The following is a 22947-nucleotide window of genomic DNA, read 5'->3' on the forward strand; positions in this document are numbered from 1 at the left end:
TTATTATTCGCAAGTTAAATTTTTAACGCGTGCCACGTGTAACGCGTGCATCAGTTGAAAGGTTAGAAAGCGTGTTTCATGCGTGAAATACTACTTCCTGCTAACATTTCACTAAGTAACCTGAACGTTTGCGATAAGGTGACGCTCGTGCATGCATGACGTGACATTAAAATCTCCATATCGACTAAAATATTCAATCTACTGTTGCACACGTAATCTATCATGCTCGTGAAATAATGAATTAATCATACGTATCGAGTAAAAATTCACGCTGAAAAATTGTTTAATGATTTATTAAATTAGTCATTTTTGCATATTTTCTGAATGAAATTGTACGCTTCTTTAATTACAAACACTAATTGAAAGACGGTTATGTGAGACGTGTAAGCAACATAAATACTTGTAAAAGCAAGCAACGTAAATACTACCAAGTACTCGAAGAGCACTTTAAACTTTTTAACAATAAATACACATATCCACTTCCGGAGCCGGATATCATATAAATATAAATAATTAATATTACAATAACGAAAACATTTTCTACCATAAAATGCTACATGTATGTTTTGTTGTTAATATTTTCAATCCTTCTAAAAATATTTTTATTCAGCGATAGTTTTTCTATATGAATATACAAGTTAATAATTTTTTACCAGGAATGTCATGATAGATTGATTAATGCATTAAAAAATGTATAGTTCCATTAAGAAAAATGAGGTTGACCTTATATGAATCCCGAACAATCCTTGCGACAGATTCACGAAAAGATGGTACGCGACTTTGCGGTGATTTAGACAAACGGCGTGTATTTTCAAATTTTCTACTTCCGCCTTTCGTTGCCTCAGTAGGAAATATCGTGTTATCGAAAAGCGCTATTCCAATTTCCATTAAAGCGGGTAACAAAATACTTGGCCGTGGACGCGGCCTTAGCCCGGCTTACAAGGCTTTAGCCCGGACGACGCGTATCTACCGACAATTATCGGTCATCCGAACTGTCTCTGGACTTAAATATTGTCTCACGCTGTCTGCGGAAAAACCTGTTGAAAGACAAATGCAGATTGGCCGTGTCGCGTGTCTGCGGACAATTGTTAGTCTGTGTGAACTTAGCTTTAGACGCGAGCTTCTCGGAAAACGTAATATTATTTGATAGAAGAGCTGCAACAGGTTGCTTCTGAGTCAAGTCAGTCAGACCTGAATTCCAGTTACACAAAACACCCTGCTTTGTTAATGGAATGGTAATATGACTTGTTACTGTGGAGCGGTAATAAGACAGTATGACAGTGCCTCACGGTATATCCACCTGTTGAATCCGAATACATAGTTTGTCTACAGAAACGCTTCTTTCATCTAATCGATTCACACCAGCAACATAAATCATGCAGAAACGTCGAGTTTGCACGACATTGTTTACTACGTGTACAGGGAACCCAGTTTTAAATGACCTAGCTTCACCAACATTTCTGTGACATACAAGAAAAAATGTTACATAAACATAGGTCCGGAGACGCTTTATAGAAAAGTTGTAACAAAAATGTGAAACCCAAATGCAACAGACGAACGTTACCGTAAAAGGTGAATGAAGGAGGACACATTGTTAGACTTTTATCTGTGGTAACAGTGAACACGATTGTGTATCGTACAATGTCCGACAAGAACTAATACGAAGGATTAATGGTGCATTCACTGAACTAAAGTAAGATAAGCATGGAATTCGCAGAGTGATAAACTCAATTTCCCTACGATGTCAAACTCGCATTCCAAACGGGGGTGGCGTTTTGGAAGAGAAACATAAATCAACGTTGTTTCTACGTAGTAAAGTATAACAATAAAGCATTCGTAGACTTATATTTACGCACCATCTTTTTCTTATTTCTACTCAGAACATATTGGTGAAGTCTGATCGTTTAAATTTGGGGCATTTTGTATAATCTTACGGATTATTTTTACGCTTTTGTACATTACGAGTCATAAATATACACGTCTATAGTACATTATGAGCTTTAATTTTCATTTTGATTATTTTTAATTTACATTTTTTATATCGGCGGAATGAAGTAAACCTTAATGCCTTAAAACGAAACAAATAATCGATTTTTTAGTTCGCACGTGACTGTCTTACTATCAAATGAAGCGAACAGAAACGTTTCTACATAAAATAAATCTTGTATCAATAAAAAAATAAATTTTGCTATTTTGAATGTTCTAAAATTGAAATATTGATTTGCTTATTGTCATGTGTTTTAAGATTACATTTCTTGCACAATTATCTCTGTTTTTCTCTGTTTTAAATTAACGGTAACGTCGTGCTAATTTATGCATTTATAACTATTAATGGTAGAAATGGATATTGTAACAGGTATAATATTATTTTGTCAATTTGTTTTTTTTTTTTTCTCATGAATGCAAACAGCAGATCCTATTAGCTACACTGTTATTTCAGATAATAAACAACTGCAGTGTTCAATGATTTCGCATAGAGACTGTGTTTGAAAGGAATTTCTTTCCGACTTGCAGCTAGTTTCTTCAGGGTCTAAAACGTCTAAAAAGGTTTCAGTGCGTTTTTAGACCCTGAAGAAGCTAGCTGCTAAGCTGGCGAAATGTCGGAAAGAAATTCCATTTGGTCATGGCTTTTACTCGAAATTCTCGAACAGTGTTAACTTACAAACGGTGTGAATTGTAGGAAAGTACCTTTTAACATCAAGGATAGAACTTTTATTTAAAAGGAAAAGTAATGAGCTCGTTGTAGAAAATAATTCTAATTTTAGAATCCGTATTTCTCTTTAATCTTGTCTGGAAATTTCTAAATCGATTTAATCTTGTCCAAGAATTCGATAATAAATAAATCCAGTACCGCTAATAATATCCGAGTTTTCATATGTCATTCTTGAAAATCTCACCACTATTTGTCATGATGAAATTTGTCTTCATAATTCTGAATTTCAGAAGCTGTTAGGTCCTGTGTCCGCAGTCAAATAGTTCGACGATATTGAAAAATAAACATCAGCCAAACCTTTTTGCAAATCTTTTGCCTTTAAATTCATGTAAATATAAACACAGTTTTATTTTGCCTTGAAATCATAATTCTTAATTGCAATGCACGGAAGCATAAAAATAAGTGATATCTATCAAATAACAACATTCAATGTATTATTTACGATTCTGATCTGAAATCGATCTGAAACCTTATTTATATTTGCCTCACAGTTTTTATTAGATTGTTATGTATGAAGTAACCGATTTCTTACGTTTACAGTTTTCTTGAAAATATATTGGTCAAATTACGATTCATCAGAATCAAAGTGTTTTAATACATGAACATAACACACATAAAAGTTATAATTGTTACATGTGATTAAAATCTTTAATTAATTACCGTTGTCAATCTTTTGGCCTACTTTTGACGTTTGACTAAATTTTTCACCGTACATAATCTACTTCCTATAATGAAACGATAATACAACGATCCTTTTGTGTTTGGCTTTTGTGTTTAGCTTCAAGGTTTAAATTGGCGTTTAATAAATATTATTTAATGATAATGTTAGTCGTCAATTTACAAAATTAGGAGATTTACCATTTCATATGCAACTGTCTAATATCGAGTTTATTTTACGGTAAGTACGACGTTTCATTTCCTATAATTTGAACTTCCACTGTACAAATAGTATGAATACCTCAAAAATGTGTAGCTCTGTCTATCAAACAATTAAAGTCTAAATTAGTCGAAACGAATTTCTGAATTACTTTCTTGGTCGACTTAAAATTGTCAAGTTAAAATAACTGTCTGTTTCCATAAAAACTTGTTTTATCGATTCTTCTGTTACTTTGTCTAACCGATAATGTTATCGTTATGGCTGGTGAATTAATACGCAATTATAAGTAGGATAATCGTAATTAATTAACTGACCAAACCCTAGAACAATCTTATCTTTGTTTCCGGCCGAGTTTAGTGCACAAACAATTTGTTATGTACGATACAAAAAGAAGCTAAATAATTTCGCACCGGACAACAAAATGTTCAATTAAATTCTAGAATTATACGTTTTGCGAAAAACTAAAAGAGTAAACGATAAGACAAGATTAGAAATGGCATTAGTATTCGCACTGTTCTCGTGACCGATGCTCTAAAACGTGTCCATCGATTATTCAAAGCACATTGACGTTCAGAATAGACCAGGCTGTACAGCTATAATGACTGGCAGTTGAATGTTATATCATTAATCACATCGTACTACAATGATAGATCGAGGCAAACCACTTGCAGTACCATGAAAAATCCCATCGTTTATCTTTAGAAACCTAATTCAACAGTAACACACCACTAAGCACATACCTTCTCAATCGCATTATTTATTGGCACGCATGAGACTCATTATAATTCCTATTTATTTAACGATAAACTACCGAAAACCGATGCATTGAAGGCTGACTAATTGTAAATGCCCATTTTACTAATACGATATTTGTACCTTTTATTTCACTGATAGATGTGTACTTTGTAGATAAATTTTAAACAGCGAACTAATTGTCTGTTCGATGTTTTATAATTCAATAGGAATTGAAATTAGGAAACATAAAAATAAATCCTATTCTATACAAGGGTATCGAGTATATTAGAGATCTTCTAATAAATTGGTTTCTACGATAAAAAGAATATTTCAAGTAGTATATGGTGCGCAACAGCCCAATTCTGTGCAATGTAAGTACACGATGAATATAATTTTCCCGTGGAAACGAACAAATTTCACTATTCAAATTAAAATATTTTGTCATATGCACATCTAAAAATTTTCTGCTTTCTTTAAATATCATTTGTAATTGTTTAATTATAAGACATATTTTCGTTCTTATATCAGAAAGTATAAAAAATTTTATCTTAATACTAATATGGAAACTTATATCATAGACGAAATGCCTATATGTATACAGGGTGTTAAAAAAGAAGCCTGGGACTGGAAAGGCTTATAGTACTTACCGAAGGGAGTAAAAAATGTCTTGTCAACACAGATCCTACAAGCAATCCTTTCGACGTAAAGTCAACCTCTTTATTTATTAGCATATAATAGCACAAGTCCATTGCCGGTTAACAGAATTCCTACCATTAGAAAAATTATTTGGAATAAAAGTAGATAGCCAAGACGTTAAATCTCCAACGATGTCTATTATCGAAATTAATATTCTTTGGAACACGCAAATATTCCTCTTCTACAAGAGGCTCACTACTTCAAGAGAAATATAAGGGAAGATTACTTTTAATGTTTATTGTCAATTTTGTCAAACAGTTTCTCAAACGGGCTTGGATACCGAAGAAGATAAGAAATTAATTACATTTTGTAAACAAAAATAACACTAATATGCACGAAACTAAATGGTATATACTACCACTCAAAATCACTTAAATATTTTGGTAAATTTGTGATAAAACACGTATACTTACAACCCTTAAATATGTCGAATCAGCACATACACTACTTTAAATCATTTATTTATTAAAACCTTTAGCAATATGTAGTGTCCCAGACAACTGGAACAAGCTATAGCTCTGAAACGATAGAAGAGAAGAAAATGTATTAGACAAAATTAGATGCATTTACAGAAACAACGTTTTTAAGATTTTAGAAAGAATCTAAATCTTTTATATATTAATCGATGCCCTTTTTAGTTCTTTACATAAAATCATTAGGGTACTTGTATCTGAAAATGCTTAGTGTCAATTAATTTCATCAACAATATATGAAAGACAAGGGAAGAATATGTAAATGCAAGAATACGATAGGAGAGTTGTGTTAAATTGGAGTCAAAATATCTTTTAAACTAGTTAATCTACGATCTAAGTGCCTCGATACCGTTTTATACAGAACCGATTGGTGTCTAACAAAATGTATAGTTTTATTTCGAGAAATAAAAAAGATCTTAAAATATTCGAAACCTATCATTTCATATTAGATTAGACACTTACGCTGCATCATTCGAAAGCTTTTAATTTCGCATAGTAAAATTCTTTTGTACTTTCTATCGTTTCAAGGCTATAGTTTGTCCCTGTATACAGAGAAAAACACAACGTAGACACAAGAACACCGCTTCACGTCTTGCCTTGTCCTTCCTATGTTAAATTTGATAAATTAAAGTTAAAATATCTTTAGTTTAGTTTGAAAGATAGTTTTTCGATATAAATAAATTAATAGAATCTTTTATAGGAAACGCCGAGGAGGATCGATTAGCGTATTAAAAAATATATGGCTCGTATGGGTCGTTGACCTAAAAATCTTCCCCACTGTTTGACCTGCAAAAAACGTCCATCTTCAAACCAAACAACTTTTGTTAAAACATTTTTTTGATAACTTTCTGTTGAGGTTATCTGATAGAGGAACGCGTGGATGAATTCGTAATGGAAATATATATATAGAAGCAAATATAAGTATAAGTGTATGCTGATCCACATCCTCGCTCTAACAGTGTTACATTACAATAAAATATGACATGGAGCACATTGATACATTTGTATGTAACAAAGGGCATTACCAAAAAATTAAACCTTGGTGTGTAACTCTAGCTGAAGGTTACAAGAAATAGCAATAAAAGTCTACTTATAGCTCATTTGTTTCTAGACAAAGAATTGCAATCCAAAAACAACATTCATATTCAAGGACACAATAATATGAGCCTCTCCCTTTGTAATTTTTTGCTTCATTAAATTCTATTTTCTTCGTAACACTTTACTTCAACACTTTCATCCCTTGTGAAATATTCCACCGTTTGCTGTCAAATGAATGAATACCATTGATAACCTCAGCATTGAGAAATCTTTTTTATCCGTTAATATTCATAGTTTGGAAAATTTGTCAACCAAAAGATAAACAGGTTAGCAGTGAGAAAATAATTTTATAAACTTCAACAATTACGAATGCCAATTTTGTTATCACACATTAATTTCTAAAAATAAATTTTATCGCGTTACAATATTCCACTATAACAATGTGTAACAAGTGTAACAATGTGTAACAATGCCCAAAAAACAGAATCATTGCAAATATTTTATGCTTAAATTATGTCCCTCGGAAGAGAATAAGTGCCTGAATATTTCTGAGCAACAACATAAATCAGTTCGCTGTGGAGTGCCGAAGCGTGCAGACGTATCTCTAGCGCCCAGCGTAGTCCGAAAACAACACGTGTCGCCCAACCGTCGAAAGAGAACACAGCTAAGTGCCCCTTTCCCCCTAGGGAGAAGAAAATCCCACGCACCTAGCCCCAACACGAATACCAGCCTCACAGCCTCACGACTAGTTGTTCATTCCGAATTAACTAGCTCGATGATGGCCCAGCAACCGCGACCAGGCTCTCCGGAGCAGACTCGCAGCTACCCCGAGCTACCCCCCCCCTGTGGCAGAAGTGTAGCAGAACTCTCCGCACTAACGACGCTAACACTACAAAGAAGAGGAAAATAGAACCAGCAACGCAAATAAACACACACAACAGGTTCGCCGTATTGGAATCCTCAAACGACGCCATGGAAATCGTAGAACCGCCATCAAACCAACACTCACAGAGAATCCCCCCTCCCCCACCAATTTTTGTGGACGACGTCATTGACATACAGACAATGACCAAGTCCCTAGAGAGAGATACCAGCAAGGAGGAATATAACCTTAAGATAAGCAACAACAAGGTGAAAATACTACCGACGAACCCAGAAGCTTACAGAAAACTCACCAAGACACTCAGGACCCTGAACGCCAACTTCCACACCTACCAACTTAAACAGGAAAGGCCTTTCCGGGTGGTCCTACGAAACATACACCACTCAGCAGACATAGACGAACTAAAATACGAACTCTCAAAACTCGGCCACGAAGTCGTCAACGTAAGTAATATAAGGCATAGAGTCTCGAAAGACCCGTTATCCTTATTCTTCCTAGACATTAAACAAAAACCGAACAATAAGGAAATATATAACATCAGTCGCCTAATGAACGCGATAGTAAAGATCGAACCACCGCTCGTGAAAAAAGAAATAGTGCAGTGCAAAAGGTGCCAAAGGTACGGTCATACGCAGAAATACTGCAACCATACTTTCCGCTGCGTTAAATGCGCAGGCTCTCACTCCACTGACCAGTGCGCCAAATCACCGGAAACCCCAGCGAAATGCATCCACTGCCAAGGGGACCACCCTGCCAACTACAAAGACTGCCCAGCATATAAAACACTATACACGAACAGGTACCCTAAGATCAGAGCAAAAGAGGTATCCAACCAAACACCCAGCCCGCCGAAATTCACGACTACCCCAACCCCCTCAACCAACCAAACGCACAGTCCTACCAAATTCATCTCCACCTCAACCTCCTATGCCCAAGCAGTACAAGGCATCCAAAATAACCCGAACAGCCAAAGGAACCTTCCCCAAAACAGTGACCCCAATCCACCAAACACAGACAACTCCTCAAGGCTTGAAAAGCTAATAGAGAAACAATCGGAGCAAATAAATCACTTGCTATCGCTACTAACACTCATCGTGGAAAAATTAGCACGCCCCGACTCAAAATAAAACCAAGGCGCATAGCACTCTGGAACGCCAACGGTCTAGCGCAACACAAACTTGAACTAGAACTCTTCTTAAAACACCAGCAAATCGACGTAATGCTCGTGTCGGAAACCCACTTCACCGACAAGAGCTACCTGAAAATAAATGGTTACAAATTCTACCATACCCAACACCCCAGCGGAAAGGCCCACGGTGGCACCGGAATAATAATCAAAGCAAGTATTAAGCACTACGAACTCCCATCATTCCAGAAAGACTACCTCCAAGCAACAAACGTAGCAATAGAAGACTGTCATGGCTCAATCACCACCTCAGCAGTATACTGCCCTCCCAGACACTCCATCGCCAAAGAAGACTTTGATAACTTCCTGGACACCCTGGGCAACAGATTCATAGTTGGAGGAGACTATAACGCCAAGCACATCCAATGGGGCAGCAGACTGGTTACAGCAAGAGGCAAAAACCTCTTAAACAGCATAACAAACAACAACCTCAACTACCTCACCACATACGAACCCACATACTGGCCCACTGACACCAACAAAATACCCGACCTTCTCGACTTCTTCATAACTAAAAATATCCCATCAAGACACGTCCAGATCGTCTCCTCGGCTGATCTCTCCTCTGATCATTCTCCCGTGATAGCAACAGTCAGTTCAACAATCATCGAGAATACACCTAATGGCTCCATTCACAACCAATACACCAACTGGCAGCTCTTCAGAGAAGTCTTTACACACTCAACCTCAGCCTTCACCCCAGTAAAAACAAAGGAAGATATCGAAGCAGCCACGGAATACTTAAACACGAGCATAATAAACGCAATCCGCCTCTCCACACCGACAAAGCCATCTAACAGCAAACAAGAATATCCCCATTACATACTAAAAAAAATAGCAGAAAAACGAAGACTAAGAAGAGTATGGCAGACCCATAGAACACCGGAGGACAAACGCAAACTTAACAACGCAACTAGAAAGCTATCCAGAACCCTAAGAAACTATAAAAACGACTGTTTCCATAAATACCTCGCCAGCTTATCCCCCACAGCCGACGCCAACTACTCACTATGGAAGGCCTCCAGGAAACTCACACGCCCCCCACAAATAATCCCACCTATCCGCCGTCCGCAAGGTGGATGGGCGCGAAGCCCCATAGAAAAAGCCGACCTGTTTGCAAAACACTTGTCAAAAGTATTCAAAACCCATTCCCCCCAAACCGCCGCGGACGTTACTGAATACCTGCACACCCCCTTCCAAATGTCCCCTCCTATCGAACCCTTCTCCTCTGCTGAGACTATAGAAACAATCAGTCGCCTAAACCCCAAGAAAGCAGCAGGACACGAGGTCGTATTAGGTATAGGCAATTGCCTATTAGGTATAGGCAATAGAGCAATCAAGGAACTTCCCACAAAAGGGATAGCACTCATCACATCCATTTTTAATGCTATCCTTCGCCTGGAACACTATCCTAAGGCTTGGAAAATCTCATTGATTACCCTCATCCCTAAACCCGGTAAACCGATATACGAAACCTGCTCCTATCGCCCAATCAGTCTTTTACCTACCCTGTCCAAACTATTCGAGAAGATGCTCACGAACCGACTCCTTCCAATCCTAGAGAACTTGAAAACACTCCCAGATCACCAATTCGGCTTCCGAAAACATCATTCTACAGTAGAGCAAATCCACCGCCTAACTCATACGATCAGCCAAACACTCGAAAAGAAAAAATATTGCTCAGCGGTCTTCCTAGACATCCAACAGACATTCGATAAAGTATGGCATGAAGGGCTACTATACAAACTTAAAAAGATCCTACCCCACCCCTACTACTCCATCCTAAAATCTTACCTAACCAATAGGCAATTCATGGTTAAATACCTAGACGCCACTTCCGCAACATTCCCAATAGAAGCCGGCATACCCCAAGGTAGTGTCCTCGGACCCCTACTGTACTCCATCTACACTGCCGACCTACCTATATCAAATGATATAACAATAGCGACATTTGCAGACGACACAGCGCTATTAGCTTCCCACGCTGACCCGGTAATAGCCTCATCCACTCTCCAGCGAAGTCTCGACTCCATGGAAAAGTGGTTTCACAAATGGGGCTTCAAAGTCAACGAAAAGAAATCCTCACACGTAACCTTCACGCTCCGAAAACAAACCTGCCCCCAGGTCACCATCAACAATGCAACAGTTCCTAGCAGGGACACAGTCCGATACCTGGGCATGACCCTGGACAGGAGACTAACGTGGAAGACACACATCTCAGATAAAAGGAAGCAACTAAAGGACAAACTAAAAAAACTCTATTGGCTCACGGGCCGACGCTCCAAACTAAATATACAGAATAAAATTACCCTCTACAAGACCGTAATAAAACCTGTCTGGACCTACGGAATCCAACTATGGGGAACAGCAAGTAACTCCAACATTGAAATACTCCAACGCTTTCAATCGAAAACGCTAAGATCCCTAATTGACGCACCTTGATATGTAACCAATGAAACAATACACCGCGACCTCAAGATACCCGCCGTCAAAGAGGAAATAGCAATATATAGCGACAGATATAGCAAAAGAATCAACAAACACCGAAACCCCCTAATCACTGGACTACTCGATACGACGGACCAGATTCGGAGGCTGAAGAGGCACTACCCGCTAGACCTAAACGTTAGATTCATTTAATTATCCAAATTAAGCATATGCTCTTACTTATAATACTTATAAATTATACCTATCTATAATAAGTATTAACTTATTGTAAATAAACAGCCATGTCACTGCGCCACGCCAGAAAAATTACTGAAAATTCTCAACGCGAGAATTGATTGTAATTTCAACAAATAAATAAAAAAAAAACAACATAAATTAGGGATAAGACATTCGAAACTTCCAAACCTTGGAACCCTTTGAAATTTAAGAAGTATCAGGTTCTTGGAATCCGAAACTTTGTGCTACTTTTGTATTTCGAAATTCCCAAACCCAGGTAAATTATAATTTGTATAAGTAACTTACAGAAAATATTATAACGATATGAATTTATTTTTGAAAAAAATTTACTAAGAATTTAGTTCCGGAAAAAATAGCTGGATACTTATCGGAAAAGAAAGAAGAAACATAAGCAATCAGACTGTCACCAATTGTCGTGTTTCGAGATAATCGAAACTCCCCAGACTTTACAAAGTTTCGGATTCGAGTTTTCAAAATCTAAAATTCAAGTTTCAATGTTATGATATAAATGCAACGATTTCCCATGTGTTCCTTTCTTCCTATCGTGAATAGGAAAGAAAAAAGAAGATAATAGACAATTATGAGATTATAAGTTTAGTATTAGTTTAGTTTTTATTCGCCAAGTAAAGTTACATTTAAGAACAGACATACATAGAAAGTTAGCAGTGCGTGAACTGATAAGTTGTTCACGTTATTAAAAATAACAGGCTCCAATCTCTATGTTCGTATATAGCAATGTCATTTTCGATTGCAAAACTCTAACGTCAAAGCTCCGCAACGTACAGTCACGAACAAAAGTATTGACACACCTTCATTTTGATTATATATATCTATCCATACTTTATACTTACTTTATACTTTAGTAATTTTCATCTTTTCTCGCGTGAAAATCGATTAATTACTCTTCTAATGGCGAAACGCCGTCCAATTATATTCCCAACAGCGGAATACGAATATTTTTGTTTAAATAAATTTATTATTTTTCGTTCGGCAACAGTCGTTTCTTGAATTCTGCAACTCATTTTATACTTTGTAATGTTTTCTTTTGAAAATAGATGACTGAATAAAGGCAAATGTATATCATTGACAATCACAGACATATGAAAATCCCTAAGGAATTTCTAGAATAAAGCAAGATTTTTAAGCGTGCCAATACTTTTGTTTCGATGAAAACAGTTGTTGTTGTACATTTTATTTATACTCTGTTATGTAAACAATTAAAACGCAATATTTATAATCCTTTAAAAATATAAACTCCGTAATTAATATTTATATAAAAATTATCCGAATACTGTATTTTTCATTTGTTCGTAATACTCTTGTTCGTAACTGCATATATATCTAAAACGCCTCCTATGTAATCCCATTAGTTGTCTCCATAGAAAATCATTTGCGTGGGCTAAGCCATAGATACGTTTCCACGCCATTAACACACTACACCTCACGTATCAAAAGAGATACTGTTCTTTATTACACCTTTCTGATGTCTTAATTGCCGAGCTGCAGGAAAGTGGTTACAGTATCCAATTAGCACTCGACATCGGACTAGATTCGTTTGATTTTGAGTACGCGTCTTGAAAATAATACAATTGGATCTATCTTGTATAGCTACACTTACTCATATTAATATTGAGATGTAGGATATTTCTGCACCTCTTGTCTCGTATGAAAGGCGATTTAAATATAATTATGAATTATTTATAATTTAAGAGCGAGTAAACAATTTCTTTTTAATAGTAACGTTTAATTGTATAGTGGATTTTTAACGAAAAAGAAGCCGTCCTTTTCTTCATATCGTTAATAATACCTGTGTTACATCCGGTAACTCTGTGCGTAATCCGGAATCCATCCCTCGATCGAGGCGGCCACTAGCTGTGCAAATATAATAAGTCGGACCTCAATAGTCCTAAGAAACTGTTATAAACCTAAGCATTTTGATTTTACCGTTAAGGCCGCTAAGTGGTATAAATAAAAGTGGGGTTTTTCCCATGTTCAACGGTCATTTCCACCCGTAAGCGACCGGTGGTGAGGCGACCAACACCCATAACGAGCTTTCCTCTGTAATAACACGACAGCCGAAAGTTAGTTGTCAAGTCGCTAAGTCGCTGAAAACATCTCTCTATTCATATCTTCCTTGCGATTTACACCTTTCGCAACACCGTAACTCACTACTTGCAAGTCACTCCTACTACGATTAACATCGTGGTCTTGCTAGTAACATTTCGAGTCAAATACTTCTAATCTTATTGCAAACGACATTACACTTCGACATCGTTACTTACCACTTATATTCTCCGCGAGACAAGTTGTTGGAAATACATAATATCTTTGACCTGTTAATCCACTGTTATACTTATTCAACCACCTCTATTATTCTAAACGAAATAGGAGATCGACCATTTCGTGACGTCGATTGTATAATCGTAACGGGAATTTACGACTCCCGTTGACGCGTTTCCTAGCGATCGCGTCTCTCTACGAACGGTCGAACAATTTGCTATAATTAACATTAACGATTATACAGTTTCACGTTAATTTTCATCTTTTTCTTTATAACAAATTACAAGCTATAATAAATTACATATTTTATGAAGTCAGTACTCTTTCCTTTCAGTAACATGTTTTTCTTGGAGTATCATAAAAATATAGGTGCTAATTTCTTCTAGCGTTAATTATACAAACTGAATCTGTTTCGCAGTTCGAATTATTTCTAAGATTTGTTAAATTGAAGAACGTAAACAAATAATGCAATAAGTAAATATTAGGGTGGCGTGAAAATGAAATTTTTATTCGAAACATTTTCGAAACATTTTTCAAGCTACAATAAATGATTCGTATTTTCGTAGCATAAGTAACATGCCCTCTTATACAGAGCAATAAATACAGAGATAATGCTGTGTCTGAATATTAATGTGAGTAGCTGAAAAACCAGGTATAGGAAATAGAGGCGAAGCAGAAAATTCGCCTCTTTATAACAACTATTTAGAATAAATTTGTATTTAGGATATTTGTATAAAATAAATTTGTATACATGACCACTTTAAGAACTGAAATCAAAATCATATCTGTTTACGATTGTCAAACGTTATATTTCACAAACAGATTAAATAAATCCCTTCTTCTTTTACGTCCGATTTTATAGGACAAGGTAATCTAGATAACGATACCTTTGTTTATGATTGTATGCGTAATTGTGTATGTGCTTATGAAAAGTGCAGATAAATATTTCGATCGAAAATTATATCGAGCGAATCATGCTTACATTTATTATATTTTATTTGCATGATTTGCACGATTGATTGGTTTTAAAAAGCCCTTTGAAGACCAACTTTAACTATTTAAGTGGAATCTCATATGTTTTGTTACATATATACAGTGAAATATTCGCGCAATAACAGATTCGGCTTGGTACGTCTCAAACTGTACCCTCCATAATGATCTCAAAATTCGTTGCATCGCAAAAGAGATACGTAGATTATCAACGTTCTATCGTCAAAGCACCAAGAACAACAAACACAAAATGATCACATAATGATAATAAATAAGTCGTTAAATGTAAGAAGAAGGCTAAACAGACAATGGCCAATCGACTTGCCACGAACAATAGAAGGAGGAAGAAAAAATTAGCAAAAATCAACCACGAGAAACTACAAGAGTATGATTGCCGGATGATATCTCTGGTTACGTCAAATCTCCACGACAGATTTTCTTATTGTCCTCCATGTTAAGGAGCAAATTGTAAATAATGCAGAATAAAAGAAAAAATTATGTTTTTGTAGCTGGCATCGAAAGATTTTCGAAACTATTCTAAACTAACTAACTATTCTAAAAACACGGAAACTTTGATTACTTTAGCATTATTAACAATGTTGAACTATATTATTCTGTAAATTTACCTGAAAATTCTGCTTTACTGGTGGTAGCTAAGAGGTGCAGCAACACCTAACGTTTCTAACGTCTCTTGCTGTTCGTCTCGATCTGTCGTTTAAGCAACACCGATTATTTGAAGAAATCTTGTTTCTTTCGTTATTTAATATCAGTATATAATAATAATAATAATAATAATAATAATAATAATAATAATAATAATAATAATAATAATAATAATAATAATAATAATAATAATAATAATAATAATAACAATAATAATAATAACAATAATAATAATAACAATAATAATAATAACAATAATAATAATAACAATAACAATAATAATAATAACAATAATAATAACAATAATAATAATAATAACAATAATAATAACAATAATTAACAATAAATGAATAATAATAACAACAATAATAATCATCAATAATACCAATACCAACAACAAACAATGTAATGCAATTAACAACAATAACAACAATAATAACAAATAATAATAATTAATTAAATTAATAATAATAACAATAATAATAATAATAACAATAATAATAATAATAACAATAATAATAATAATAATAATAATATATGGACCATTTATTTTGAAAAAATTTTGGATTTTAAATTTACATATACTTTATTGTGAACTTCTTATTTATAAATAATTTGTAATTTAAATCATAAAATATTCGTTTGTTTCGATTAGTCGAAAATTTGGTTAAGAAATGAAATTGCATAATCCTTTATTTTCAAGGTAGGATGTAAGCCCATCTCCTGTAATCTGTAGCCTATCCAAACAATCGAGGAACCAATAATAATCAAAACAAATGATAGCGAATGTAATCCGAATCTCTGTATCTGACATATAGGGATGTGAACAAATTTTGCGTTTCAGAAATATACTTATGAATTATTGTTGCATTTATTAAATTATTATTATTATGCTTAATTTAAGTTGTTATATTAAATTCAGTGTTATTAAATTAATAATAGTTTTACATTTATATCGAGTGATATCGAAGTGCAAACCTAACTTTGAGGAAAGAATTACATATTATTGTCATCTTGCTTTCTTTTTTCAATGGATAACGTCGCATAGACATTAATATTTTTCATGGTAATGGAAATATGTTTACTGCGGTCAAACAGAATAATATTAGAATGATTCAAATTCATTTAATTGTATTCTATTTATTTTCAAATATCGCGTATAGATAGTTATAGACAACAGTGTATTAAAGCGCAAAATATAAATTTTGAATAACTAAAATTTAATGAATCGTAGAGTGTTGCTGAAAAATATTGTAAGTGCCAAGAAACAAGTTTTGCAGAAGGAAGAGGAAATTTATGCATTAATGTAGTCCAAATTCACGAAGAAGACAAGTGTATGTGTAGAAAATCTGGGATATGCCAGCTCTTAGTTGGAAATAAAACTAAATGTTCCATTCATTTAGATGAATGGCATAGACAAAAGCCAAAATTCAATTAACTAATGTTTATTGGCACTTACATTTTCATTTATTATTTTTTTTCTATAGAAGCGACATTGTAACATCTTCTAGCATTATTAGTAACTACTCAAAAAAAGAATTTGCATTTATATTCTATACCATAGTATTCTCATTGATATGCAGAGCATTTTCCAATAAAAAATCAAAACACTTGCTGTGTTTTCTACAAGCATTCTTCGATTGCACAATTTATTAATTTTGGAGGTGCTACAAGTTTATACATGACCCTGAGAAAAGAAATTGGTCTAGATAATTCCCAAAAAAGATATTTTTATAATGAATTTACATCTATTTAAACACACAGAGACGCGAAAAAATTGTATATAAACTGTATAAATGTTTCAAAACGAAGCAAAATAGACCAACGCCATTTTTAAAATAAACGATCCATATCTAATAAAATATTATGTAATGAGAATAACTATTTTCTATGTGATAACAATATACTATAATATTTTCTTTTATCTAAATCAGAACCGTGCTTCACTTTTGTAATTACTAACAATATATGTTATTTCTAATTATCTCTACGTTTTAAAACACTACTACTTTTATATAATTTATACATATGTGGCGGCACATGAGCCAGAGAACAATTCGAATCATGTTGTTGTTTTGCCTCGGAGTATCAATATCGTTAGGATACACATAATGTAATAATTAATAAACTCCGGACAAAACAATGTCACAGCTACGTACCACCGTCAAATAAACTCGAATTTAAATTTTCGGGCTCCCCGACCAGTTTAAATAAACGGACGCGATCGTAAGAATTCAGTTATCAGTCATTCTCGAACGATCTTATTACCGACTTATACACTGTCTTTAGCGAATCTGTTAGTACGAGCATCTTAGCGAAAATTGTCTGTATTTGTTACGTCGCATAACATTCTACCTAGCCGAGGCCACACACCGCGGGCAATATGGCAACCAGATGTCTTCGGATACTCGCAGCGTATCTTCCATGATTTCAAGGACCTTCCATAAATCACATAGATTTCCTAGAAAAGGTCCTCCAAACGAAACAAACATCTGGTCCGGAGGAATTTCTAGAGACTATTGTCTACCACGGCTTAACAAGGGAAAGTCAGTTTTTGTCACGTACGCTGCAACTTTCCTCCCACTAACCACTTTCTCTCGAGGGCGGTCAAGACCATTCGTTTAACCAATTAAAACGAAGCCTATTCCCTCACTCTCCTAAATAACATCGGCACCAACAAATCCGATGGTCCCGTGCGCTAGACACACTCATCCTTAGCTCTCCTCCGAGACAGCATCGTTTTCCAAGAGTACTGTTTTTGCATCCTTCGAACGGTCAACATCCTTCGAGCGGGTATACACACCCGCAGATCACTCAGTCACTCACTCATCTCGTACATACGCACCAATGTAACTATCCTCGTTATAAGTTGTGGAATAAACGGTGAAATATAACTTACTACTGTGTCATATTCATATCAACTACCTCTGTTATCCTAAACGAAACAGGGGAACGACTACTTCGCGGCGTCGATTCACCGAATCGTAGCGAGAAGTTACGCCTCTCGCTGACGCGTTTTCCTCGCGACCGCGTCTCTCCGCGAACGGTCGTAACAGTATTTATTTATTTATTATTTTAAATACAATTGACGGTTTCAACAGCGAGTTATCTCATCATTCGAACCACACGGAGGCCAACCATCCTCCTCACATACGTATATCACTTCAACATTTTTTCTAGTTTTATATTAACTTTGCGAATGAATTTTACAGTAATTGAAATCTTGCGTTTCGTTATTAGAAACAGTCTATTATATGACCTTATTACTTATTTTCATTGTACAGCTGCTTAATGATAATAAATCGTAATAGGAAAATTAGGAGGGAGATGTACGCTTTAGAAATTTGATACTATATGTCTAAACTTTGCAAGGGGAAAAATTTTTTACGCTAGATATTTTTAATAGACTATCTTGTTCTACCATCCTTATTTAGATAAAATAGAGTTTTAATGTACATCAACCTTAAACAATTGAAAATAAAAGTCTCTTTTCTCAGGAAATCCCGGACGTTTCGCTTGCAGGAGTGATGTTGCACCGAAAAAATTTCAACTTTCGATGACTATATATAATTACTTACTAAAGAAATTTTCTGGACATTCCAATATGTCTATGTCACATGAAATATTTTAAGGCTTGACTAGCAGCTTAATGAGATACGATTGTCATGATTGCATTGGTAAAATTTAAAATCAATCTGGAAATGTATATAGAAATACCAACATATTTATCGCGAAGATATATTTAGTAAAAAATTTGTATTCAGCTATCTGAGATATACAGGGTGGTTGGTAACTGGTGGTACAAGCGGAAAGGGGGTGATTCTACGCGAAAAAAGAAGTCGAAAATATAGAATAAAAATTTTTCGTTTGAGGCTTTGTTTCCGAGAAAATCGACTTTGAATTTTCGCTCGGTACACGTGCACTTTATCACGTCTCGTTATAACGGATCTCACTGTAGATCGTTGTCTCGATGGAAAAATTAAAAAAAAAATTTTTTTTTTATTTTTATTCTATATTTTCGACTTCTTTTTTCGCGTAGAATCACCCCCTTCCCGCTTGTACCACCAGTTACCAACCACCCTGTATAAGTACGTTATAATAAATGTTAAATATGATCCCACTGAAAATTGTGGTTTATTAATATAATGGCTAATCCACTATCAAAATATTTTTCTGATGTCTGTAAAATATATACTTGCACCAGATATCTCGTAATTTTTATATTGAATATTTTCAAATTTGTCTCAAACTTTACCAATAGAACCGCGATAGCCGAGTCTCATATCGGTGGTAATTTCTTAATTGTATAGTGTTAATTACATTTTAAGCCTCCCTATCAAGATTATTTTAGTTCCTTCCTGTTCCCTAGATGCCACAATGTAAAATAAAAGAAAAGTTAGCCAGATTCAGTTATGTTGCCCTTCGTATGCTTTCGTTGTGTTTTAGATATTACACGTGTTTGAGAGTGTATTTAGTATTTCTCTCCTCCTGTTTTTCTAAGTAACGATTTGTGACCCAATAATGCCAAAGAGACGCAGATAAGACTAGTAGACAAGAAATTATGCAGGAAATTGTCCAAAGTGCAGAAGAAATTGAACGATTTACAGAACGAAACAGATAGGCCATCTACATCACGCGACGAACGAGAAAACGTTGTATCGATAGCTTATCCGCCTGTTTTAGATGCTTAACATCGCTAAATCGAATTTCCTGTTACGGTTGAACACTAACCTTACCAGGCTCGGTCAAATGACCGGTTTCAAAATTTAATTTAAAATTGTACATTCATCCTTATTTCTTTTGTTCATCTGATTTTACGTAAATTCTCATATTAACACGAATTGAGAAATTGATTAATCAGACAATATAAGAATTTACATAAAGCTACACGAATAAAAAAAATAACAATGAATGTACAATTTTAAATTAAATTTTGAAACCGGTCATTTGACCGGGCCTGGTAAGGTTAGTGTTAATGCAGGCTACCTGTGAGCTAATGAACTGATGAGCTTGCACGGCAGGTTAGTCTTATGCAATGAATTTGCACGAATAGCAAAACAAGTAAGAACACAGCTTGTGGGCAAACTAATAATATCAACATTGGGAAAAATAGTGACACGGTTAACAACAATATCTATTTGTAACTTTATAACAGAAGAAGAGAATATTCCACCCGAGAACCAGACGAACCAGGATCAAATCCAAATATTGGGTGAGGAAATTCTGGAAATGAAGATTGATCTTCATCCGTCATTTAAATCAAGATACAATTACTGGACAGCTAATGGAATCTTCAGGAAAATTAAAGATGACTTATTGGCAAAATATTCTAAATCAAAAAACACGTGTATGTTGGATAATCAACAATTAGTCACATCAATCCTCATAGCGATAGACTCAGGCCTTTTAATGTTAATGAATGTTAAAGCCTATATAGAAAAACTAATTCTCGTTCAAAGATTAAATGATGCCGTTAATTTAGTAACACAGATTCACCACAATGAATGTAACTCTAAAAGGTCCTTTATACTCCCAGGAATTAGCAAGAAAATAAAATCTGTTGTGAACCTTAATATTAATTAGAAGGATTTTTATTTGGAGCTAGTCGGACAAAACAAAAGAAGCCTAAGCAATAGAAAAATTATCCCAAAATGTAAAGAATCAACCAGCAACATAGCTACTTAGCCAAACGTTAAACAGAATGTAAACTACAAAAGTTTGCTGGTGAGAAAGCCGCTTACCAGTCAGACAACGTCATCAAACAACCGAGGCCAGAGTAGTTCCCGGATATTATTCAGACCGACAGGCAACAATACTACCCAAAGGGACGGAGTGATCGAGAGTCCAAGTCCAAAAGCGAAACCAAATAAACGTACGTATCTCTGCCAGATTAAAATACTTCTTGTCGGACTGGCAAGAAATAACTCGAGACAAGCTTGTCCTGAATTGTGTTCGAGGTTACAGAATAATATTTCGTTCGAAGGAAGTCCAGGAACATCCTCCAAAAGTGAATCTTAAATCAAACGCGGAAATTAGTAATCGCGAAAAGGCTATTAAATTGTTACTAACAAAAGATACGATATATATAGATTATACGATATATATATATTCTCAACCTCAAGAAATTAAATAAGTTTATATCGCCAGAACATTTAAAATTAGAAGATATACGTGCGACAACGAAATTGGTGTTTCCCGGTTATTGCATAGCATTGATAGATTCAGGAAACGCTTATTATTTAGTCCTCATAATATTAGTGGGTGGAAATGGTCGATTATATACCTGTCAGACTAATTCTGCTATATTTCGTAATGCTATTGTTTAGCCAGGATGATTAAGCTGCCAAACCATAAATCTGCTTGTTCATTGTAACATTTTTTGAATGGACCAAAAACTGAAACATCTAACGACTGAAGGTGGTAGGTAGTGCGTGGTGGTAGTGTAGGTAGCATTATTCCATTATCTTGGGAAAGAAAAATACATTGCAGAGAGATGTGACTTTTATGGTTAAACGAATCAAAAACGAGAGGACATTTTCCACCTTTAGTACATTTTACCATGCTGAATGATTTGAGATAATTAATATAATTTTCCTCTGTCAGCCTGGGGAAGGGTGCTCCTTGTGTAGTATAGTCCAGCTGGCGGAGGGAAAATGAAGAATGGGGCAATGAAATTTCCTAAAACAGAAATTGCTCAACTTACTGTGACTAAAGAAACTACGTTCGGGAGACTTGGTTTTGGACAATTGTTTTCGTCCTTCGCAGCTTATTACTTTCCATGGCTTGTGTACTGTGGTCATTTCAGTTTCGTCCACGTCGTACACCGATTCTGGACCAAAAGTCTTTTTCAATTATTATTTGCAAATTTTCATAAAAATGGGACACATTATGTTTATTAAATGCAGTCGCCCTATTTAAACTAATTGCTTCGGAAATACAAAGAGCTGAGAGTTCCGAAACATACAGCCTCGAAACCAATCATACGATGTGGCTACATTTTTTATCCAATTTTTGAGAATATTTGGCTTATTTTCTTCCGCAAATAAAAATGCAAATTTCTTCGTTGCAACTGGTGAAAGACCATAATCAAAATTTGACGAAGATAATAGATATACTGCGAGTAATTTTTCTTCTTCGTCTCTAAATATTACGAAATTTCGATAAAAAAAACTATATTTTCGTTATTTTTATATTTAACTACGTATCGAGATAATGTCAGTTTATCAGTTTTGAACTTTTTAACCTTATTGGTTTATTTCCGTTAATAGCTTCAAGAATAGCGCTTCTAATCAGTATTTTAACAGCGTTTGATCCGGAACTGAAAGTATCAAAAGTTGGCATTGAGCGCATTTTCAGGTAAACTTAATGACAGTTCATAAAAATCAGTGCGCAATGAGAAAAACCTTATACGAGAGAAGTCGAAACTTACGTTTCTCGGCACAAAAATGCAGTTTCTATAATAAAATAATTTCAGATTGATAAATTCGCTTGAAACAATCGTAATCTAACTTGATCTACAGAGAGCACTCTGTGTTGAAGCGTAAGCTCATCTTTTGTTTTTTACGTAGGAAACTGAAAAACGTATCGATAGTCCCCAATCTCCTCTAGTTATTTACAAAGCGAATGGTCTCACCGATGTCAAAGAGCTTGAAATATGTTACCAGGGTCAACATTCTGAATAACTTTCCCCCATACATGTTACCGTCGCTCGTCTTTAGTTTCCGAGGT

General features: G+C 35.0%; 1 protein-coding gene across 1 annotated transcript in view; it reads left to right on the forward strand.

The window, feature by feature from the left end:
• Positions 1-20802, forward strand: part of LOC117232411 — a 59827-nt gene extending 39025 nt beyond the window's left edge. Inside the window, exon 3 of the mRNA XM_033491755.1 lies at positions 20375-20802. Within this exon, the coding sequence (XP_033347646.1) occupies positions 20375-20802 (428 nt within the window). The remainder of the gene's footprint in view (positions 1-20374) is intronic.
• Positions 20803-22947: the final 2145 nt, after the last annotated feature.

This window comes from Bombus vosnesenskii, unplaced genomic scaffold (genome assembly GCF_011952255.1).
Source record: "Bombus vosnesenskii isolate JDL3184/JDL3185 unplaced genomic scaffold, Bvos_JDL3184-5_v1.1 scf7180000013288, whole genome shotgun sequence".
Taxonomy (NCBI): Eukaryota; Metazoa; Arthropoda; class Insecta; order Hymenoptera; family Apidae; genus Bombus; species Bombus vosnesenskii.